The sequence below is a fragment of the Pipra filicauda genome, unplaced genomic scaffold (assembly GCF_003945595.2).
Source record: "Pipra filicauda isolate LSUMZ 115617 unplaced genomic scaffold, ASM394559v2 scaffold167_size3244652_pilon, whole genome shotgun sequence".
Taxonomy (NCBI): Eukaryota; Metazoa; Chordata; class Aves; order Passeriformes; family Pipridae; genus Pipra; species Pipra filicauda.
This window is the reverse complement of record NW_024104184.1, coordinates 3,120,823-3,140,860: the sequence shown is the minus strand read 5'-3', so window position 1 is coordinate 3,140,860 and position 20,038 is coordinate 3,120,823. Positions and strand designations below refer to the sequence as shown.

The 20,038-nt window shown below is 38.8% G+C and overlaps 1 protein-coding gene across 1 annotated transcript in view; it reads right to left on the bottom strand.

Moving 5' to 3' along the window:
- RELN (reelin) overlaps positions 1-20,038 on the bottom strand; it is a 236,001-nt gene that overhangs the window by 103,173 nt on the left and 112,790 nt on the right. The window contains exons 4-6 of the mRNA XM_039379451.1: positions 15,406-15,476; positions 7,455-7,487; positions 5,784-5,862 (exon numbers count right to left, since the gene is read on the bottom strand). Coding sequence (XP_039235385.1) covers positions 5,784-5,862; positions 7,455-7,487; positions 15,406-15,476 — 183 coding nt within the window. The remainder of the gene's footprint in view (positions 1-5,783; positions 5,863-7,454; positions 7,488-15,405; positions 15,477-20,038) is intronic.

The following is a 20,038-nucleotide window of genomic DNA, read 5'->3' as shown; positions in this document are numbered from 1 at the left end:
GTTTGGTTTTCTTCTGTCTTTTCATTCTTTGGCTAATTTCTGGACAGCAGATCTTACAGAAAATTGGATGGAAAGGAATAAATCCCAAGGAGATAGGGTCTTGCTGTCAACATATATGATAGAGATTTCAGTGATCATAGTAGAACATAGATAATTGATACATATTATCAATGTACAGTTGATTCCTACACAAATTTCCTCGGATCTGTGTTTTTTCCAACCCTTTTCTTAATTTATGTTGCTTGTCTGTCTTTTCGTTAGTAAGTGTTCTGTTAAACCTCTGCAAGTCTTTCCGTAAACTCCTTGGCGCAGGATTTTTCTGTTCCTGAGTATCTGAAAATCATCACCCCACCATGGTCCTGGACAGGGCAAATGAAATCTTCACCTGCATTGTTAGGAAGAAGCTGGTAGTGTTGTCAGCTACCCCATGGGGCTGAGAGAGCTTTTCCCTGCAGGGGCCACGTAATCAAAAGGATGGGCTGCTGCAAACCCAGGTGCTGATCAAACCCAGGCAGCGATTAGAAATCACTAGTGTGGGTGCCTTTGGGCAGAATGGGTTAACTCTGGCCAGCATACAATAACCCGAACAACACCCTGCAGGTCTCTGAGTGCTAAGGTTTGCTGAGTGACAGATGTTAGGTTTTCAGATGCATAGATGTGGTGAATAATTGGTTGTACATTTTATTTTGGGTCTCTTCAGTTGGTCCTGGGTGAGTTCAGCATAGGCCTGGCTTCCTTATGCTCAGGTCCATTAAAGAAGTCAAAGATCAATGTCTTGTTCCCAATTTCCAAATCCCCACCTTATGCTGAGATTCTATTAAAGATCACTTTCAACTCCACTTCCAGAAACAAAGTCAAAGATATAAAAAAATCTTTGAGGTTTTTTACCTGTATGAGCATGTCACAGAGTTCACAGAGGACGTGTTTGCTGCTATCTAAATTTTACTCGAGCCCTAAACTCTGATAACTGAAGAACAGAGGGACAGGAACTAGAAGAATACCTGGAATTCTGTAGGATTATGGCTGTTTGTGAAAATTATTTTCATTGTCTGCCCCTATATTTTTGAGTACATTGGAACATCTGCCTGGACTCCCGGTATGTGCAGGGAGAAACAGATATGGCAGGAAAACTTTGCCGTGAATACTATGTAGGGATCACTTAGTGCCTTGTGAAAGGTCAGGATACATAATCCAAGAAATATTTTAATTTTTTAATTCTCATATTTCAATGAATAAAAAGTGATTCAGTTGTTCATCTGTTCTACTCCTGTAATGTGGTCTATGAAATATTGTCTGGAAATCCAGAAACATTATCCTGATAATGCAGCAGTTTCATCATCACTCATCTTTTCTAGGATAACTCCTCTCATAAGAAATCGGATGTCTGTTGATAATCCTGATTCAAACCTTTGTGCTCTCTTTGAAATGCATTACCTTTGACAATAAACTGCTCATTAGCTTGACAAGAATGCATGAAGAGCAAGATAATTGATCTGCTGTTCCTCAGATCATCGTCATAGTACTACGTGTTTAGAAACGATCCAATTTGCTCCTCTCCTGGTGAAGACAGGAAGGTTAATTTCTTTTCCATTTATACAAACAGGAGACAGTATTAATTGCCCTGGCTGGGTGCAGCTTTCTACATTATCTTTCACACCTGCCTGGTCTAAAATCTTAGCACATTAAAATCAGTTCAGCTTTCTTTTCACAGCTGGTACTCGCTGCCACTGCTGACACGTGTCACATTTATGGAGATGACTTCTCTGCAGACCTGCCATCGCTCTCATCTCTGACTTAGAGAGTCCCACCTCTCTCTGCTATTGTTTTTCACTTTGCTGAAGGGGAAACATCTGTCTCCCCATCCCTATTTTTCATCTTGTTTCCCTCTACAATACCTGAGTTTGTGGATGTTATATTGACTGATGTCTTTTGTGATGTCTGAACTATAAAGAAGATAAACATCTCAAACTGCCAAGAGATTTTTAAACATAAATCTTTCTGAAGTTTAATCCCACAGTTTTAGTGCAATTTGGAAACCACTTTAGGACCTCTCTCTGCTGTCACAAAGCTTTCCTCCACCTCTTTGCCACTGGAAATATCACTGTACCTGTACATTTCTCATACACCATGAAGAAGTGATGACCAAGAGAATCTCTGTTTCTTATTGATTGATTTTACATGTTCAGCTATTCTTTATGTCATCTTCGACAAGCGTGTCTTCTGTAAGTGATTGCTGTTTGGCATGCTGATAGGCTTTGAGATGAAACATGACATCGAGTTGGGAAGGAGAGTTTAGCTAGCAACAAGCTTCTGTACAGGCTCTTTTTCTTTTAAATGTACTGAATCCCCTGTTTTCTACAGTACTACTATTAAAACTGTTTATACAGAAACATACATTAATGTATGTACTAATTTATGCAACTTTTTAACATTAAATTATTTATCATAGGATTAAACAGAGTATTTTTCTAGATTTGATCTTTTTTGATCTAGTTTAGCTCTTATATAGCACCTTTTTTATACTCTCCACTGCAGTTTTATGAGGCTACATGGAGGCAAGATGGTCACAGGAACAGGTTCTCAATGACCTAGACAGTCTTCCTGATACCACTCATACTGGACCTCTTCTCATCCAGCCATTCCCTGACCCTTCCCTGGCAAGTGGTACATGGTACAGATTCCCTTTCCCTACAGAGGAAATCCATTACTTCCACAGTTTCTGAGCTTTCTGATCAAACACTGTCCTGTCAGTTTCCAGCAAGTCTCATGGACCACCAATCACCTGTACTATTGGACTACTCGCTGAAAAATGCACTAAACATTACTAATTAGTTCCACAAGTCAGCAGTGACCCACTGAGCATCGGCATTGGTGCTACATTTATCATGGATTGGGAATCACTTACCTACCTTAACTTCCATGGCTAACATGTCAGACATAAAATAAATTGGACATTTATGAATGTGTGAAGTGTATTTGTTTCACAAAACAAGAGATCTTTGTAAATTTAATGGCAAGTAAGACCCAAGAAGTGAGAAAATCTTTGCTTAAGTAAGCAGACTTCTGCTTATGGGTTGGGGACTTTGAAATTAATCACAGTCTGACATGATTGCACACTGGGAGGAAATAATATAAAAATTAGTTGGACAAACCACACAAGAAAATCCGCACAGTGGTTGAATCCCCAGAAAATGAGAAAGATAAGGCATGCTCCCATGAGGCATGCTGCATTCTCAGCACAGAAATCTTCCTCCTTCCTTTTCCTTATGTGTTGTCTCCTGCCTCCACTTCTTCCTGTCCCTTTCCCACTTTAGCAGATTCTCCTTCTTTCTTTCAGTCACCAAACTTTGATTTAGGTCAGGAATTCATTCCCAGGCGCTGTGATTTTTCTGTTTATGAAGAACCCTATCCCAACCTTCCCGTTCTCTTCCCTCTACAGCTCCAGAAACACTCATACACACTCCTTCCCTGTTCCTGAGCCTCCAAAGAAACAGATGGTTGCTGGGAAAGATGTGTCTTTTAATGTATTTGAAAGAGCAGAATTCCATAAAAACCAGGCAATCACTCTGGAAATCATACAGTGCCCTTGTGTAAAATAGTTATTTGATGTGAGGCCTCTCCCAGCAACGGAGTGACACACAGGCTCTGTTGGGACTCATAAAATCAGACACACACAGAAGCAATAAAATGCTTTGCTCGTGCACTTGGATGGCACATGTCTGCCAGAGCTGCACATGCCAGACGGGGGATCAGGAGGAGCAGGAAAATATTAATCATTTCCAAGCCAGTGTTATGTAGGATTTGTGAACAGAAAAGATCATAGGAAAATACAAATACTTCTCTTTTCATCTTTACACAAATAATGGTTTCAGAAATTATTAGAGTGGCTTAGTCTAAGTGGCCCCTGGTGGCACGGCCCCGGTGGGGTATCCGCGCACACGAGGCAGCTGCTGCCGCGCGCTCCAATCATGGCAGGCCAGGACCAAGCAGGGCTGGAAACAGTGCTCCAGCACTTACCACAATTGTCTGTGGTAAAGATGGGATTTTAGCAGCTGCCAGGGGAAAAAATGCAATTTTAGGATGGATGGCGACAACTGTTAATAATTCCTGATTTAACTCCCACTAGACAATCAAATGAGAACGGGCTTTCTGCCACCAAGCAGGTCCTCACTGGAGGCAGAGCTACTGTACGAATCCTTTGAAAAGCTCATGGTACCTCATTACAGATTTCTTTTATTTGTGCTCAACTTGTATTTAACATTGCTGAAAATGCTGGTTTTCTGCTATTATTACAGGAAAACCTGTCTCAGGATTGCAGTGAGTTTTGGGACTCTCTCTCACAGCACCCACCTCTCTGCTCTGACTCACTAACCAAGGTGGGGAAAGTTTATTCCAGAGGGACCAAATCAAAATACTGGGGACAAAAGGAGCAGAAGTCTGGGGGCTCTTTTAGTCTGAAATTTCTCTGTTGAGACTTCCATAAAGCAAGGACGAATTTAAAGTTGAGAGCAATGGATAAATAAATTATGGAGGCTCCCAAGAGACAAGTCCTCTGTGAGTTATGAGACATCTGTGGGGAAATAATGCCTCTTCTCATTTTTTTCCACTCAAGTCCATTTAACACACTGCTGCTAAAGCTATCTACCTTGGCAGCTATTCTGTAACCCATTAAGAGTCCTTGATCTATTCATACCCATAAAGAAAGAGGGTTTTTCATGGTATAGTATTGCAGGTCCTTAATGCCTCTGTCCAGAAAAACATTTTTAAAGAGTTGATACAAAAGGAACAAAAGGAGCAAAAATTGTAGACACAAATTAAAAGTTATTAGAATCAGTGTGTGCAAAATAAAAATATCCATAAAATTCCATAAAACACAGCATTTTTACATGAGATGGTTAAACTGTGAAAGACCTGAACAGATGGAAAGCTGTGACAGGCCTTAATAAAAAGGAAAATGAAGTCAGATTTCACAGAACATATGTATTCTTAACTAACAAATGAAGGTAACTGCTAAAATGCCCATCAAGAATTTATTTAAACAAGATAAACTAACCCACTCAAATATTTCTATGTCTTGTATGAATTAAATTAATAAAATTAGTTATATTTATGAAATAGGATCAGAAGGAATAGAAAACTCAGTAATGATCTCATATAAAAAAGTAGGCTCCAACCTTCAAAACTTCATGTTAAGTCCAAGAGATGTCTTTATCTGAGTATAATACGACCTGTAGATATATTCACTATCCAGAAGAGAATCAGTTTTGTACTGTTAGAGACATACAACTCCCTCTTCTGTGACCTTGTACTTATATATAATATGAATGGTACCCTATCTCTGTGACCAAGGTGGTGGTAAAATTATTAATATTTAAGATTGAGAGGTCTGTTCTAAGAGTTATCTTTGCTAAAAGAACATTCCTTTTGGCTAAAAGCTAACAGTCTGTGACTGTTTCCAGTTCCCCAGTCCTGAGCTAAGGTAGCACTTGGGGTGCCACTCCTACAGGCTCCACCAACAGACATCTAAATTTTCAAGAAACCAAAATCTTCATTCAGAAATATTCACTGACCTCAGATATGCTCCTTCTATTTTTGGATTAATTAAAAATTTGAAATCAATGAGAATTTGTCCCTCACTTTAGGAGGCTTAGAATTTCTCAGTCACTCATTAATCAATTACTCAATTAATCAATAAACCGATATATTTAGGTCCTGACTATAATAACCAAAATGTTTTCATTTGCTCAAATGCATTTAAGGGAAAGCAGAAGTCTGAAACTCACCACATGGTAGGATTCAATTCTTGCTCATGGTCAGAGTCAAAGTCATCTCGTAAGATAATGCTGTCACTGTGCAGTTCAGCTGCAAAGAAAAGAAAGCAACGTAGGAAAAAAAATCCAGTGTAATCACCCAGTGCTTTCTAAATGTTCCCTTTCTTAGAGCTAGTTATGTATAGTAAAATGAGGAAATCAGCTTTTTAAGATATGCTAGTTACAAAAGCTAGGGCTTCCTAGTTACAGGTTTTTTATTTACTTTGAATGGTAGTACCACAAAAAAGAAGTGTTCCCATTACCAAAGTGTGATGGCTATAAAAAGATGAAATCATCAAGCACACACTAAATCTTTTAAAACCTTTTGTTCCAAATTGTTAGTTTTCTGAATGTTCAGAAAAAAATCCTTCTGAATTCAGATTTTGTAAACGTGGGCACAAGAAGGGATGAGAAGTCCTAGTGAGTGTATTATAGTTCTTACAGTCAGGGGATTCATTCTGACAACTCATAAGCAAAAATCATGAGCTCATTGGAATTTCTCTGCTGCTATCAGTGGAGCTGGCAGTAAAGGTCAACTCATTTAAGGAACATAAACTGTGAGTTATGTAATGCAAATATTTCTAACCATCGGTCCGCAAACTTTAGACTCCAATTTTCCACTTGGATTTACTGTCTGATTTACATATGATGACCAAGAAAACCACCCCACATCCCAAAACTTTGGCACCTGTGTTTGTATTACACAGATCCTTCTCTACAAACACTTTCATTAAATGAATGAAGTATCACTTTCTACTGAAACTGAGCAAGGGTGTCAGAATCTGTCCTGGACTAATCAAATTGCAACACATGGGCTGGTGGGTGCAGGGTAGTGTGCTGCAGCGTGCTGCTCCTGGGTACACCTTGGAGGTGCACTAGCAAAAAATCTTCCTCCCAGTAACCCAGCACTGGTGTGAGGTGCTGTCCCACGCTCAGGGCTATGGGTCATAGAATCCTAGAATGGTTTGGTTTGAAAGGGACCTTAGAGATCACCTAGCTCAAACCGCCCTGCCAAGAACAGGGACACGTTTCACTAGACCAGGTTATTCAAAGTCACATCCAACCTGGCCTTGAACCCTTCCAGGGATGGGGCATCCACAACTTCTATGGTCAACCTGTTCCGAGGTCTCACTATCCCCACAGTAAAGAATTTCTTCCTAATATCTGCTATAAATCTATCCTCTTTCAGTTTACAGCCATTTCCCGTTGTTCTATTACTACATCCCTTGCAAAAAATTCTTCTCCATCTCTCTTGTAGGTTCCCTTTAAGTACTGAAAGGTGCCCTAATGTCTCCCTGGAGCCTTCTCTTTTCCAGGCTGAACAATCCCAACTCAGCCTGTCCTCATGGGAGAGATGCTCCAGTCCAGGTTCTCATGCAAACAGATGCTCTAACACACAGCTATGAAGAAAAGCTCTGCAGCATGATATACTCACACTGCAAGGATTCAAAGGCAATAAATAATACAGCAATAAAAACCACAATGAAGAAACAACTAATCAGAAATAGACATGATTCAATTCATTTTGTATGAATCTCATTTTTATTTGAATTCCCCAGACCTAGTTTCATATGACCTTACAGATTTTTTATTATAATAGTTAGTGATTCTGAGTTTTAGTAATGAGAATGACAAATCACCTACCTAGGTGTGGATGTAAGGGAGCTTCTGTCGGAGCTGCAGAAAACAAAGACACACAACACATGAATATCTTCTATGATGAGAGCTTAATTGCAGCATTAAAAATTGATTATTCTTAAAACAAATTGTACAGTGCATTCATAGTCAACTATCCTGCTAGTTTAATTATGAAAAATGTGATAAACCCCAAAAGTTACAAAAAATAGGAAGATAAAGTACTATTCTCTTAACTAAAATACACATCACAATAAATGAGAGTGAGCACTGATTGTACAGCAAGGAAAGAAAGATCACTAGCAGCCTAGAATTATGAGATATTATTAGAAATAATTTGGATTAAGATTCAGTAATTCATTGATTGACAAAGAGAGCAGGAATTAGGCTGAATACAATAAATAGTCCAGTTGAGCAAAAAATGCCACACTTTAATCATTTATACTGCACTGAACAACATCTTACTGGGCATATGTTTGGGTGAAATAATCCTAATATTCCTAGTACAATAAGTAACAGATTGACTCTGCAAATCACTGAATCAAACACTTATATCAAAGCATGTTTTTACAGGCATTGCTGATCAACTCCTCAGTAGGTTTTTGCCTTCCAAGAAACAGTAGAATATTGTAATGACACACTGCATGGGTGGCACGTGTGTGTGAAATGACAAAACTTTATTAAGTAGTTTTATACTAACACTTTGCAACAGGAGTCTTGGTGTAACATTACAGGAATTAAACCAGAATGTTATCTGAAAGGGCAGAAGCTACCTACAAATGTATGGAGAAGTCTAGAAGCTGGCTACACAGTGTGCTGGATACTCCATGGTACCTGCTACATCCATAGCCTTGCCTGACCTTAAATCCAAAATCACACCTCTTTAATGGAAGCAAAGGGAGTGCACATAATTAAGCTCCTGGGAAGCAGCTACTTCTTTTGCCTCTCAGTACCTCACCCATGGATTTATATTTCTAGCTTAATTTTGGACTTCGGTTAAAATAAAACCCCCAAAAAAGAGAATTTTTGAAGCCAGGATTCTTCTGATGATTCTGTTTCTTATTGGGCACTGACCTAAATTGTACCAGTACTCCTGATTTCTTCAGCATATTTGCAAAAAATTACTGCAGTACTGCAATTTCTGTCATAACATCTGACAAATTAAAAATAAACATAAAAATGAATGCAGCAATCTGTGTAGAGCTCTCACACATAGTCATTTGAATAGAAAGTCCAACACAAATCTCAAGAATTTTGTTTTTCCCTTCCTGCTTACTCCTTAAATACTGGGTTTGCAAGGAGGCATGACATTCTGTAATGAAATTGCAACATTTCATGGGGAAGTAGGGGATTAAGAAGACTGAGCAATCAACAACTGAGGAATCTGCAGACCAGAAAAGGATGGCAAACATCCATTTACATGTTACAGAAAACTTTGATTTAACTGACTTACTAACTGGAAGACTGACATGTTTTACTCCATCTACTAACCATAAAAAAATATATATAAACACACACTAATCTCATGCATATTTGTACATATGTATATATGTGTGTATATACATATGTAGCACTGAAAACAACCACAGAAACACTGAAAGCTTTACTGCAGCCAAGAACAAAGACCTTCTTAAGAGTCTGTTGTTGAACAGAAATCACACACTGACAAAAATATGAATTTTTTTTCCTTTATGTGGCTAATTTTCTCCACTTTTTATACAAGAAATTTACCCATGTCGCCTTGCCTTCCCTAGAAGTACTGCCAATAATGACTCTAGCAATGGCCAAGACCTCTCATCATGATGGTTCAAAATCTGGAAGAATACAACTCCTATTGCATGTTATGGTTGGCACTGCCTCCAGAATAATGCTGGACTGCACTGGTGAATCCTACAGTGGAGAAGACTGCATTTGTCCCTTGTAGTGCCAGGTGTTGTTTTTCTCCGTGGGAAAGAGTAAATTTTGATAGAAACCTTTTGAAAAATACTTGCACAAAAGAAACGTAGTAAACTGGATTAAATAAATTATTTCCCAGATTGAGCAATGGAAACTGTTCTGGATTTTGCCTGCAGGAAAAGAAGTACATTAGGGCATGGGATTTGTAATACTCTAGTTGTTGTAAGAGGCTAGGCTTAATAGAAGACTTCTGTCTTTGACTTTCTGCATTACTCCTTTCCATTAGTTCCAGAACAGTACTCAGGGATGATCGACTGCAAACACAGGTGTGGCTGGGAACCATCCTGCAAGGCCCATCCGTGAGGAGGATGGTCATATCAGGTCATATCACGGGCAGACTCATTAATTGCCCCAGCAAATTTCATTAGCCTTTGAAAGGAACCCAACTGAAAGCTGACTTAAACAAGAGTAGATCAGATCTCAAAATGAAAATGAATGACTGGACTAGCATTCATCCCAGGTTTCTTGGCATTGCAAAACACAGCTGCTTACCAACTGACTGAAATGAAGGAAATTGTGCAGGTGCCTACTAGTCCTACTAATCAATCATTTAAAAAACTAAAGGCAGAATTAAGCAAACACTTAATGTTGGACAAAAGGTTGTTCTTACAAATACAGACTTTATGTTGAGGAGGGGTTAAGGCTTCCTAAGTCTTCACAGGATCTAAGAAGTCCAAGTATTTTTGCCTCAGGTAGTCCATCATCTGATTTTTAATTTAAATTCCAGAGCTGAATATGAAAAACATACTGTGAAGGTACCATTTAATGAATGATAAACCTAGACTTTAATCTCTCTATAAATAATTTCTATATTAAATTTTAGATTTCACTGCAAAACAGCACTATGTGAATCTTGAAGTGTTGTATTTAAGGTCCCCCAAAATAACTGAGATTCAGAAAATGAACCAAACCCAATTGTAGTAGTTTTAAAATATTTTCAGATCTGCCTTTTTAATCAATATATAGAATGACTCACTTTAAAGTAATATGGATTTTTCCATAGGCCATACGGTGTGGCTAAAGTCAAATGGAGTTTCCTCAGACAATATGACAAAGCTAAAAGAAATTATATGGTGCAGCGTAGCTATACAGTGTAAAGATATAAATTTATAATTTAAAAGGAATTATACAATACTTCAAACTGAGAGGGAAAAAGAAAGACCACCTCAGTTCACCCTTTAAATCATGATTCACTTTCTTAGATGTTCCTTAGGCACACGGTTGGATGACTTTAAATTTAGAATCAGTATTTGTATGGCTCCAAAATGCATCTTAGCTTGAATGAGAAGTTGTACCTTTTTAAAAAGTAAAGTAAATGAATTTGTTATTTGATTTTTAACTAGCACCCTGGGTTTATACAGAGATGAATTGTACTGAGCAAAGAATGGAAGCACAGCTTAACTGAGGTCACAATCGAAGAGGCATGAGCAAAACGTAAGGAAATGTAGGGTGCTCGTAAGACAAGGCAATTCCTTTGGTAAGGAAAAGCAGACATGACAGTGTATAATACAGAGTGATTCAGGGAGAGAAAGGGCACAGTCAAACTGGAAGCGTGAGAATCTTGAGGGAAGTGCTGAGGAATTCCAAAGTCAATGGGGACATTGTGGGGTTCTGTGTCAATGAGATGAGGGAGAATGAAGGCATCTTTTGGAGTAAAAGGTTAAATTTTTCTGTGGATGAAGTAAGGCCGCTGAAAGGTTAAGCCAGTTTAGATATGCCCCTTTTTGGTTCAACTGGCAGGGAGGGAAATATGAAAGAAATGGGAAGGGAATGTCATCTTCAGATAGAGAAACTGGAATGTGAGGAGGGAAAAAAGGTTTCGTGGTGTTCCTGTTCTCAGTGGAAAAAGAAGAACCAAAATCATTAAACATGGTAATAGTTAATTGTTACGTAAAACCAGTCTCCATTCAGATAAAAAGAGCAAGCATATTGCAAATTAAATACATGTCTCAGCAATATCCATTTGTACTATTGACACCCACATTCCACAGATCTGGGGAGTCAAGACTGTATATAGAGACAGGTAAAAAATGCAGCATAAGAAAATATTTTTAAAACTCACTAGAAAATATACCTTTTTTTTTTTTCAGAATCCTGAACTTTGTAGTTTCTTCAATATAAAGGAAAAGTGAATTACAGTAACACAGATGCTGAAATGCTCCCAGACAAACACCATGCTCAGAGTTCAACAGCCAGTGGCCATCAGCTGTTGCTCATCAATTCATGACAAATGAGGTGTGGAGGGAGGTATCTTCTGGTTTTCAGATTATGAAAAAGTCTAATCTCCTTGTCATTAGCAGCCAGATGAAGATGAAAAAGGAAATTTATGCTTTTATTTAGATTCCCTCCAACACTTTCTCTCTACTTGCAGAAAAAGTTGCTATAGAGTGATAGAGGCTGAACATTCCCTAGGGAGAGTCAGTGTGTTGCCCAAGGGCTGCATTATTCTTGCTGACACGTAAACCAAGGAACAATATACCAGCTCTAAACTACAGTCTTCTGCTCTGTAAAATACTGCTCTGATCAAGCCAGAGAGCCTGCAATCTGTTTTGCACTTGTTTTTCAGAGTGTTCTTAAATTTTAAAAGGTACAAAACACACCTGAAAGGTCTTCCAAAACATTCAGGCAAAAGTTCCTAATAAAAGAGAGTCTGGGCCAATTCTCAGGATCTGCTTTCAGTGTGGAGACATCTGTCAGGCTGTGGAGAGGTTTCGTAAGAAAGGAAACCCAGTCCTACAATTTGTGGCATTGAGTATGAGATTGTATAAAATTCTGGGAATTATGGAGAAGGGAATGATATTGCACTAGGAGGGGACAGCTTCCTTCATCTTTTCCATCTCTCAGGGTTCCCTCTCTCTCTTTTGAGATACTCTGCTAGTCAGTCAGAACTAAACATACACGCTCACAAATCTCCCAGTGTGGTCCTTATTCCAAAGAATGGTGCTACTGGTCCAAAGTTACACAGTGTATCAGAGGAATGGCCTCCTTACCCATTAGAATCCTACTTGGTGCAGCAAAGGCAGGCAGGGCTTGTGCACCACAAGCTGTTCCTCCCAGCAGCATCACTGTTCTATGGAACAATGCAGCCAGATTTGATGTCTTGCCAGCTCCATTTTAATTATGATACTGTTTATTAATGTATAATTTTTGTTCTACTCAAGCCAGGAATAAATATGAATCAATATGCACAATACTAAGTTTACCTTATTTTCCATTTATTTTGCTATTAGATCAACAAGTTGAACACATGGTTAAATAAATATATTATTACTGGCAGGAATATCATCAGTCCTTATGATCCTTAATTGTCCTTAGAAGTATTTATAAGACATCTACCTTTACTGTCTTTCCTTATGCAAGTTTTGGTTTTTTTCCTCTTTGTTCTGGATTAACTATATGATAATTTTTATGTCTCCTTTCTTCAATGTAATTCTCATAAAATTTAAAGCTCACATCAAGTGTCAAAGATCTTTCTCACTTCCTAAAATACATATTATTTTCTGAACACAAAGCTTTTTGAGCAATTTTTTACTTTCTTTAGTGTCTTTCCCTATGGCATAATTTCTCATTCATTATACATAAGCCTGCTTGTTTGGCATTGCCATCTCTTAACACTACCCTTTATCATACTCTAATTATCTTCAAAATACAAAAAACCACTTTTCTTTCACTGCACAAATCCCATTAACTCTACTAGAATTTACTAATGCACATACGAGGGTGGACAGCCACAGTGAATATGATTTCTGAGATATCTTGCTACTTTCGCATCTTCATGTATATCCTTTTTACTAGATATTATGAAGTCTGATATCACCTCCAGTGAACATACTTATTAAGAAGATGGCCTGTAATAAATCTATGAAGTTGCCCTGGGGTTTTATCTTTCTTTACTTGATATGTCACATCATTCGCTACAGCATTTCAGTACAGTAATGTTTAGGGCTAGAAACAGACCACAAAACCTCATTTATGTCAATCTACCTTGCTGTTTTGCATATATATTAATTTGATATTTGCATCTAAATAAATTCACTAATTCTTTCTGAAAGAGTCCTTTGTTTACATTAGTGGTGTTGATGAAACTGGAATAAATGAAGTGAGGTCTGCTTCAAAGAAAGCCTCTTTTCTTTGAATAGGAAAATTAATTCCAATAGTATAAGAGTGATAATAGTACGCAGTGGTTAGAGACTAATGCAATGCACACTGTCTGCTGAAGAAATGAGAATAAAAAGGCAGAGGAGAGCCTGGTGCTGGAAGGGATGGTAGGAAGGGTAATGGGCAATGTAGTGGTTGAATATCGAAGTCAAGGAAACTGTGACTGAGCTAGGAAATTAAGTGGAGATAAACCATAGTGAGGATAAAAATGTGGGAGAAGAACCAAGAGAACATCTCAGAAGCTTGCACGTCAGTATTGCAAGGAATTTGGTCTCTACACAGCTGTCATACACTGTCAACTGCTCACAGAACAGTACCTCTGGGCGACCCTTGACTAAGTCAGATCTGATGTTTGCAGAGTCACCACAATGACATCACATATTTTGAGGATGATAAATCCAGAAAGTTTCTGATGTGACTGTGTATAAACAAAGAGAATTGCTGGGAAAATCATGGGAAACACAGAAGTTATAAAGACATCGGGGGGCTATGATGAGGTGGGGAAGCTGAAGACCCATTCAGGGAAGCGGTGCAGGACGTGACTGTCAGTGGCTGGATGGGAGGAGGAGGCCACACAGGGATTGTTACAGCTGAGCAGCCAGTGAAGGCTCAGGAATGGCACATCTCAACATCCTTTATTCTCTACATACAACTGATATCGAAATCCTATTTTCTCCTTGTTCTACAGAGCTCCTGTGAACTTGGGGACAGCGCGCAGTAACATAAGGACCTACTGTTTTAATCAACATAAGTTTCACTAAAATGTTTATTTGAAGTTAGGTTGTGCTCCAAAATTGCAGAAATGTAAAGCAGAGAGTGGTGAAAGAATTAAAAGTTCTTCCATCAGCTCTCCTAGTAAAATCTCATGGAACAGCATGTCTGAAGAAGGACTGTCAAAGTCTGCATGGATGGATTTCTACCCACTTGTCTCTACTTAACAAGGTATTTTCCTCCAGCAGGGAGAAATCTTATGGCTTATTCCAAACTCACAAGCTCATAGGAAAAAACCCCAACCCTATAGCACTAATGTCCCCAAAGGATGTATTTTATGGGGTTTTCTCTTCTGCTTCAATATGACAACACATCTCCAATTTTAAAATATTTATTTTAGACAGTTAGGCCCATGTTCCATTGTTTCTTTTCACATGGAAATATCACTGGAATTTTGCTGATATAACTGGATCAGCACAGAAATTCCTTTCTCTCCTGTACCAAAAATGATGAATACTTTCTCTACTTCTTACTGTTTCAGTGAATCAGGTTCAAAGCAGAGTACTGTTTGTAGACAAGAGCTGACAACAGGATGTTTATTTTTTATGTTGTTCATCAAAAGGATAAGCAGCACAAACAATTAGATTTTTTAAGTTTGTGTAAGCCAAACATTTTGTTTAGCTATAAAAATGATCAAATGTTGTAGGTGATGGTAAAAATTCAGTGTCCTACTTTCACAAAATGGGAAGGCAGATTCTTCACAAGGACATGTGTGAGCTGGATGGTAAATAAAGCTTTTGCTGTAGGCATAATGCTTACAGTTAATACAGACAGAATTAAAACTCAGCTTGTGGTTTTGACAGAAAAGAAATGTTGGTTATTACAGGCTGATTTCAGGAATGTGCATAATGCTACTTGAAGCTTTGTATATTCCCCAACATGTAGCAGAGAGGACAATGGGGTTTCCTGGATAGCTAATGGGAAGTATGAAGCCAAAGAAAGTATCAGTTTTAAAAATGTAAATAAGATCCTGATATTAACTTTTCTACAGAATAGCTTTCATGAAGAGTAACACTGACACACAGGTACAATGGAAAAATATTTGCCAGATATTTTCAGAATTACGGTGACTTACCTCCCTGTTCACACAGCTGTTGTGCTAAGGCATCCTTGAATATAACTTGGCCCCTATGAGTAGCTGTAGCCCTGTGAACATAAAAAAGACAACAATAAATAATGTAGTATACTTATTTATATAGACATTTTTATAGCTATATGCATGACTAATCAAATCAGAAGTCCCATTCTGCTTTTTTTTCTCTGTTCTTCTTTTTGTACTCTTCTAAATGTATAGAATAATGTGTAGAGATTCTTTTGAGCATAACAAAACAAAAGTTCCTAAACCAAAACAGCTACATTGGTAATAAAAATCACTGGCACCGTAATTTAATGAAGGACATAAGTAAAAGTAAGCATATCACAAAGCCAAGCACACTGCCCTGCCTGAGAAAGCGCATCTGCCTCAGTGCAGATCAGAATAAAAGGTTGCAGAGTGGCTGCCCTGTGAAATTATTAGTCTCACAATGAAACAAGCAATAGCAATGGCAGTACTGTTACATGCTATTGATGGAGTGTGGAGCTTGAATGGGTGTCCAGAAATCTTCTCTTGAAACAAAGGGAGATATGAGTAAGTTCTCTGCTCCAGATCTCTGTCAAACGCCTTCAAAAAAAAAGAGACCCTGCAACATTTCTTGATAAGCTGCATTGTTACTTATGGTCTCAACAGTTTTATCTAAAGAATAATTATTTCCCATTACTGACCCACAGCTAGAGACCAGCTAATGTACCACAGGGAATGATCAGTCATTTTGTTTTCTCATGATCAGCTAGAAATATAATGCAATGTGATTTGTTTCTTTCTTACAGAGCTGTCATGCTAAGTGATAGTTATTCTATATTTCTAATTGCTCATTTCTTCCCTATTTTCCAAGTGCAGTGCTTCACAACATCAGTTTTATCTCCAAGATTTCAAAACCTTTATGTATTTACAAGTGTTGCATTTGAAGTCTAATTTCCTTGAGCCAAAGTTCTTCCAATATCTGTCTAGACTTATACACACTCTTCATATGTGTTCTTTAGCCTTTCTCTAATTAACATTAATGGGCTCAATGTGAATCCTTGTGAACTCGTCAAAACAGCCTCTTGGTTCAACAGTAAGATGTTGAAAGCTACTTTATGAGTGTAATTCTGCAGTCAGCTGTGTGCCCTCTCTAATGGATCACGCCTTGCCTGCTTATAAAATGTCAGGAAGGGCCACAAAGCAATGGTTTGAAAATGAAAGTAAAAATTAATTATATTTTCTTGGCTACCAGGCCACTGAAAAGGAAGAACAATGAAAGTAACACATCTAATACTAAATTTTTCATATACAGTGGATCCTCAAGGTAAAACCCCTCTGCAAACTGTCAGAGTACAAACAGGAGTAAACGAAAGCTTCTCTGGGATCTGCTTTGCTTCCCGCACATTTAGAAAAGCTCTATTTGTCCAGAAATGCAAAACTATGACCACCTCATGCCCCTATGGCTTTCAGGGCACTCTCTTCCTCTGCTTCTGGAAAGAGAGCTGTGTTGCCTTTCCCACCTTGGACTTTCAGAGGCAGATCTAAAGCTGGAGCCTTGCCTCACCTGGCAGTGATAGTATTTTGGTCCCAGTCCCGAGATTGCATTACCAGTGTGAGGTTTTGGTTTTAGTACCTACCATGTGCATCATGGAAACTATTCTAGGATTTCCAGGACTTCTGTAAAATACAGCAAAACTTTATGCCATAGTTCTACATTAGCATTTCTAGATCTGCTGTCATGACCAGTGACCATACTGAGTACACTGTAAAATAAAAACAAATACATTGCTCCAGCACATAAAGGCAAGAGAGCTGAGACTTTAAGTCTCATTTAAAATTATGAACTGAAGTGTTTCCTAGAGCTCTGTTGTGCTGAATATGCAAGCAACTATGATCACTACACACATTTCTTCAGATTTCCTCACAGGTGTTTGCAGTCACACAAGTCAGAATTGGACCAAACGATCTCCAAAATCAGACATGTGCCCTGATTTCTTTAGAAGGGTCAGACATGGTGGCTTCCTCTAGCAGCTGAAACGGCAGGGCATCCCACAGCCAGCTTTGGGGCCAATGCAACACCAACAGACACGTTTTGCAAATACGTTTCATTGTGGGAATTTCATGTATTGAACTTGCCTGGATCAACATACAAGAAAAAAGCCACACCTAAGACACAGAAGGTATTTTGTACAACATTTCTATCCCACAAGTTGACAGGGTGGAAGAGAGGGCTCTTTGCAGACAGTGGGAAAGAAAACTTATATTAACAGTAGACTGGGACTTCAGAGATGCTGTTTATGCAACAGCCCAGGATACAATTCAGGGTGCACACAACAACGATGGCAGCCAGAGCATTCCTTTATGAGGCAGATAAGAGCAAACTCTTGAAACACAGACCACATGCAGAGGGGAGCTTGAGTATGTGTCTGAATGCAAACAAATACCAAATAATACCAATAATATCAAACTGTGTACTGTTTACTGGATCTCTGCATGCGTGTGAGAAAAAGGGGATTTGGGCAGAAAGCCAGCAGCCAGTTGAATGATCGGCATCTTTCTGTGTCTATCATCCCTTGCTTGATAATGCAGACTTGGAGCCAATTATTGCTGTTCCATAGCAGGAGTGATCTGCACCCTGGGGACAAGTGCTGTGCAGGAAGGGCACCACTTGCTACAGCGTGTGCTCACATCAGCATTAGTCTTGCAATGGGCACATGCACTGGCCTGCACAGCCTCAGAGAATTATTAAGGGTATTGTTCCTGTCAGTTTACTAGCATTATCTACTTGGTTTTCTTTGTATTTCTGCTTTATTCATGGAGCAAAAGATAATAATGCAGCGCAATTATGCATAAACTAGCTACTTACAGAAAGAAGTGCAAAATATACCTTTTCGGCATTCAACTTCCTCTGCTGGTGATGTTCCTATCTGACAGGTGAAGTTTATGGAACAGGATCATGAATTTGGGTTTTGCTCTTTTAAAAACGTTAACATATTCAAACCCATATCCTTCCTATATTCACACTCCAGTCTAAAAACTACATCATATTTATGGTAATTATAACAAAAATAATACTGGCAAGGCCTGAAAAAGACTCTACTAAAGAAAGAAAATCACTCAGCTATTAAATATGGGGTTTTGCTTTTGTGACATATATAACCAGTAACTAACTTTTGAGCTGTTTTTGAAAAGTTTCTATGCTGTCTTTAATGTAGTTAAATATTGCTTAGAGGAAGAGTACTTAGTAACTATCATTTGATGTTGCTCCACACCAGTCTATAGTCCCATTCTGCCATTGTCTGCTATTTATTCCCAGCTAAAGGGCAAATAACTAATCAAATCTAATGTGTCAGTCAGCCAAAAGGCAAGATGCATGTTCCATGTGTCCCCAGAGGTAATTCCTGAGTAGGAATGAATCTTTCCGAAGGGATGAGAAATAAAAGAAAAATGGCAGAGGAGAGGAATATCTTGACATGGTAAGTGAGAGCTTTGAAAGAAAAACAACTTAGAGGTAATAAGGTTCCTCTTTATATTAACCTCACTCTTCCATTAGCCTGGATGTATTTGTCTGCTTGGGGCTATGCAAGAGAGAGGAGAAATGTGCTTTTGAAATTAGCAAGTGGAGATAAAACTGCTGACAGAGGAAAAAAGAGGTCTGAAAACAAGACTATATTAGGTGTCAAGGCTCACTGGCAGTTCAAGGCATTACTAACCCCATACTTCAATTACAGCAATTTTGTAACAAATTTTCCTTTCTAAACCATAACTATTCTCTACTTAAACTATATACATAGTCTGTGTCACCTGTGAAATGGGACACAAAGTGCCACCCCGCTCAAGTGCCAACAAGCTTAAAAACACTTCGTTGCAGTGTTGCCAGCTCCTCTGAACATAGTCTAAGTAATATCAATTTGGGCCCTGTGCAATGACACAATTCATTCCAGGTGATCTGGGAGAAAGAAACCCAAAGACAACTGCATATGATAGAGAGACCTCCCTTCTGCCTCCTGTTGATTAGATGCAGCATGCTGAGCTGTGTGTCCAGCAGCAGAGTACCTGTCCCAGGCCTTCCCCTGAAGTTTGTCACCATTTGGCCATGCTCTGGGGTTTGCATGCCTGGTGCTCGCTCTGCCCTTACATGGATGCTGGGCATCTGCACCTTTCCCTGGCGAGACAAGGCACAAATTAAGGACAAATTAATTCATGAAGGGGCTTCAAGTGTCATACAGTAAAATACCTTATCTCATGACATACCAAAAAGGGTTTTCAAGAGGATCAAGGAAAAAGAGGCTATTTGTTTACCCACACTAGCAGAGTTTTAACTCTGTGCCTGCTCTAGCAGCTGCACTGCACATCTGTATGCAATGGTTAGTGGCTGTTTCTACTGGAGGACATTCAGGGTGACATCCACAACACTGGCTCCATGAAAATCAGTGAATGACTATATGAAGCTGAGATTGTTCTTCCTCAACCCCACAGGGCTGCCATCCAAAATCAGGTCTGATGCACTGCCAGCACAGACTGTGCTCCCTTCCCATTGCTGTGGGGACACGGTGCTGGACATTTTATGAGCTTGGGTTGGAACAGAAAACGAAGCAATGCATACCCAGTAATTGCTGTTGGCATTTTATGTTGGAAGTATCTCATA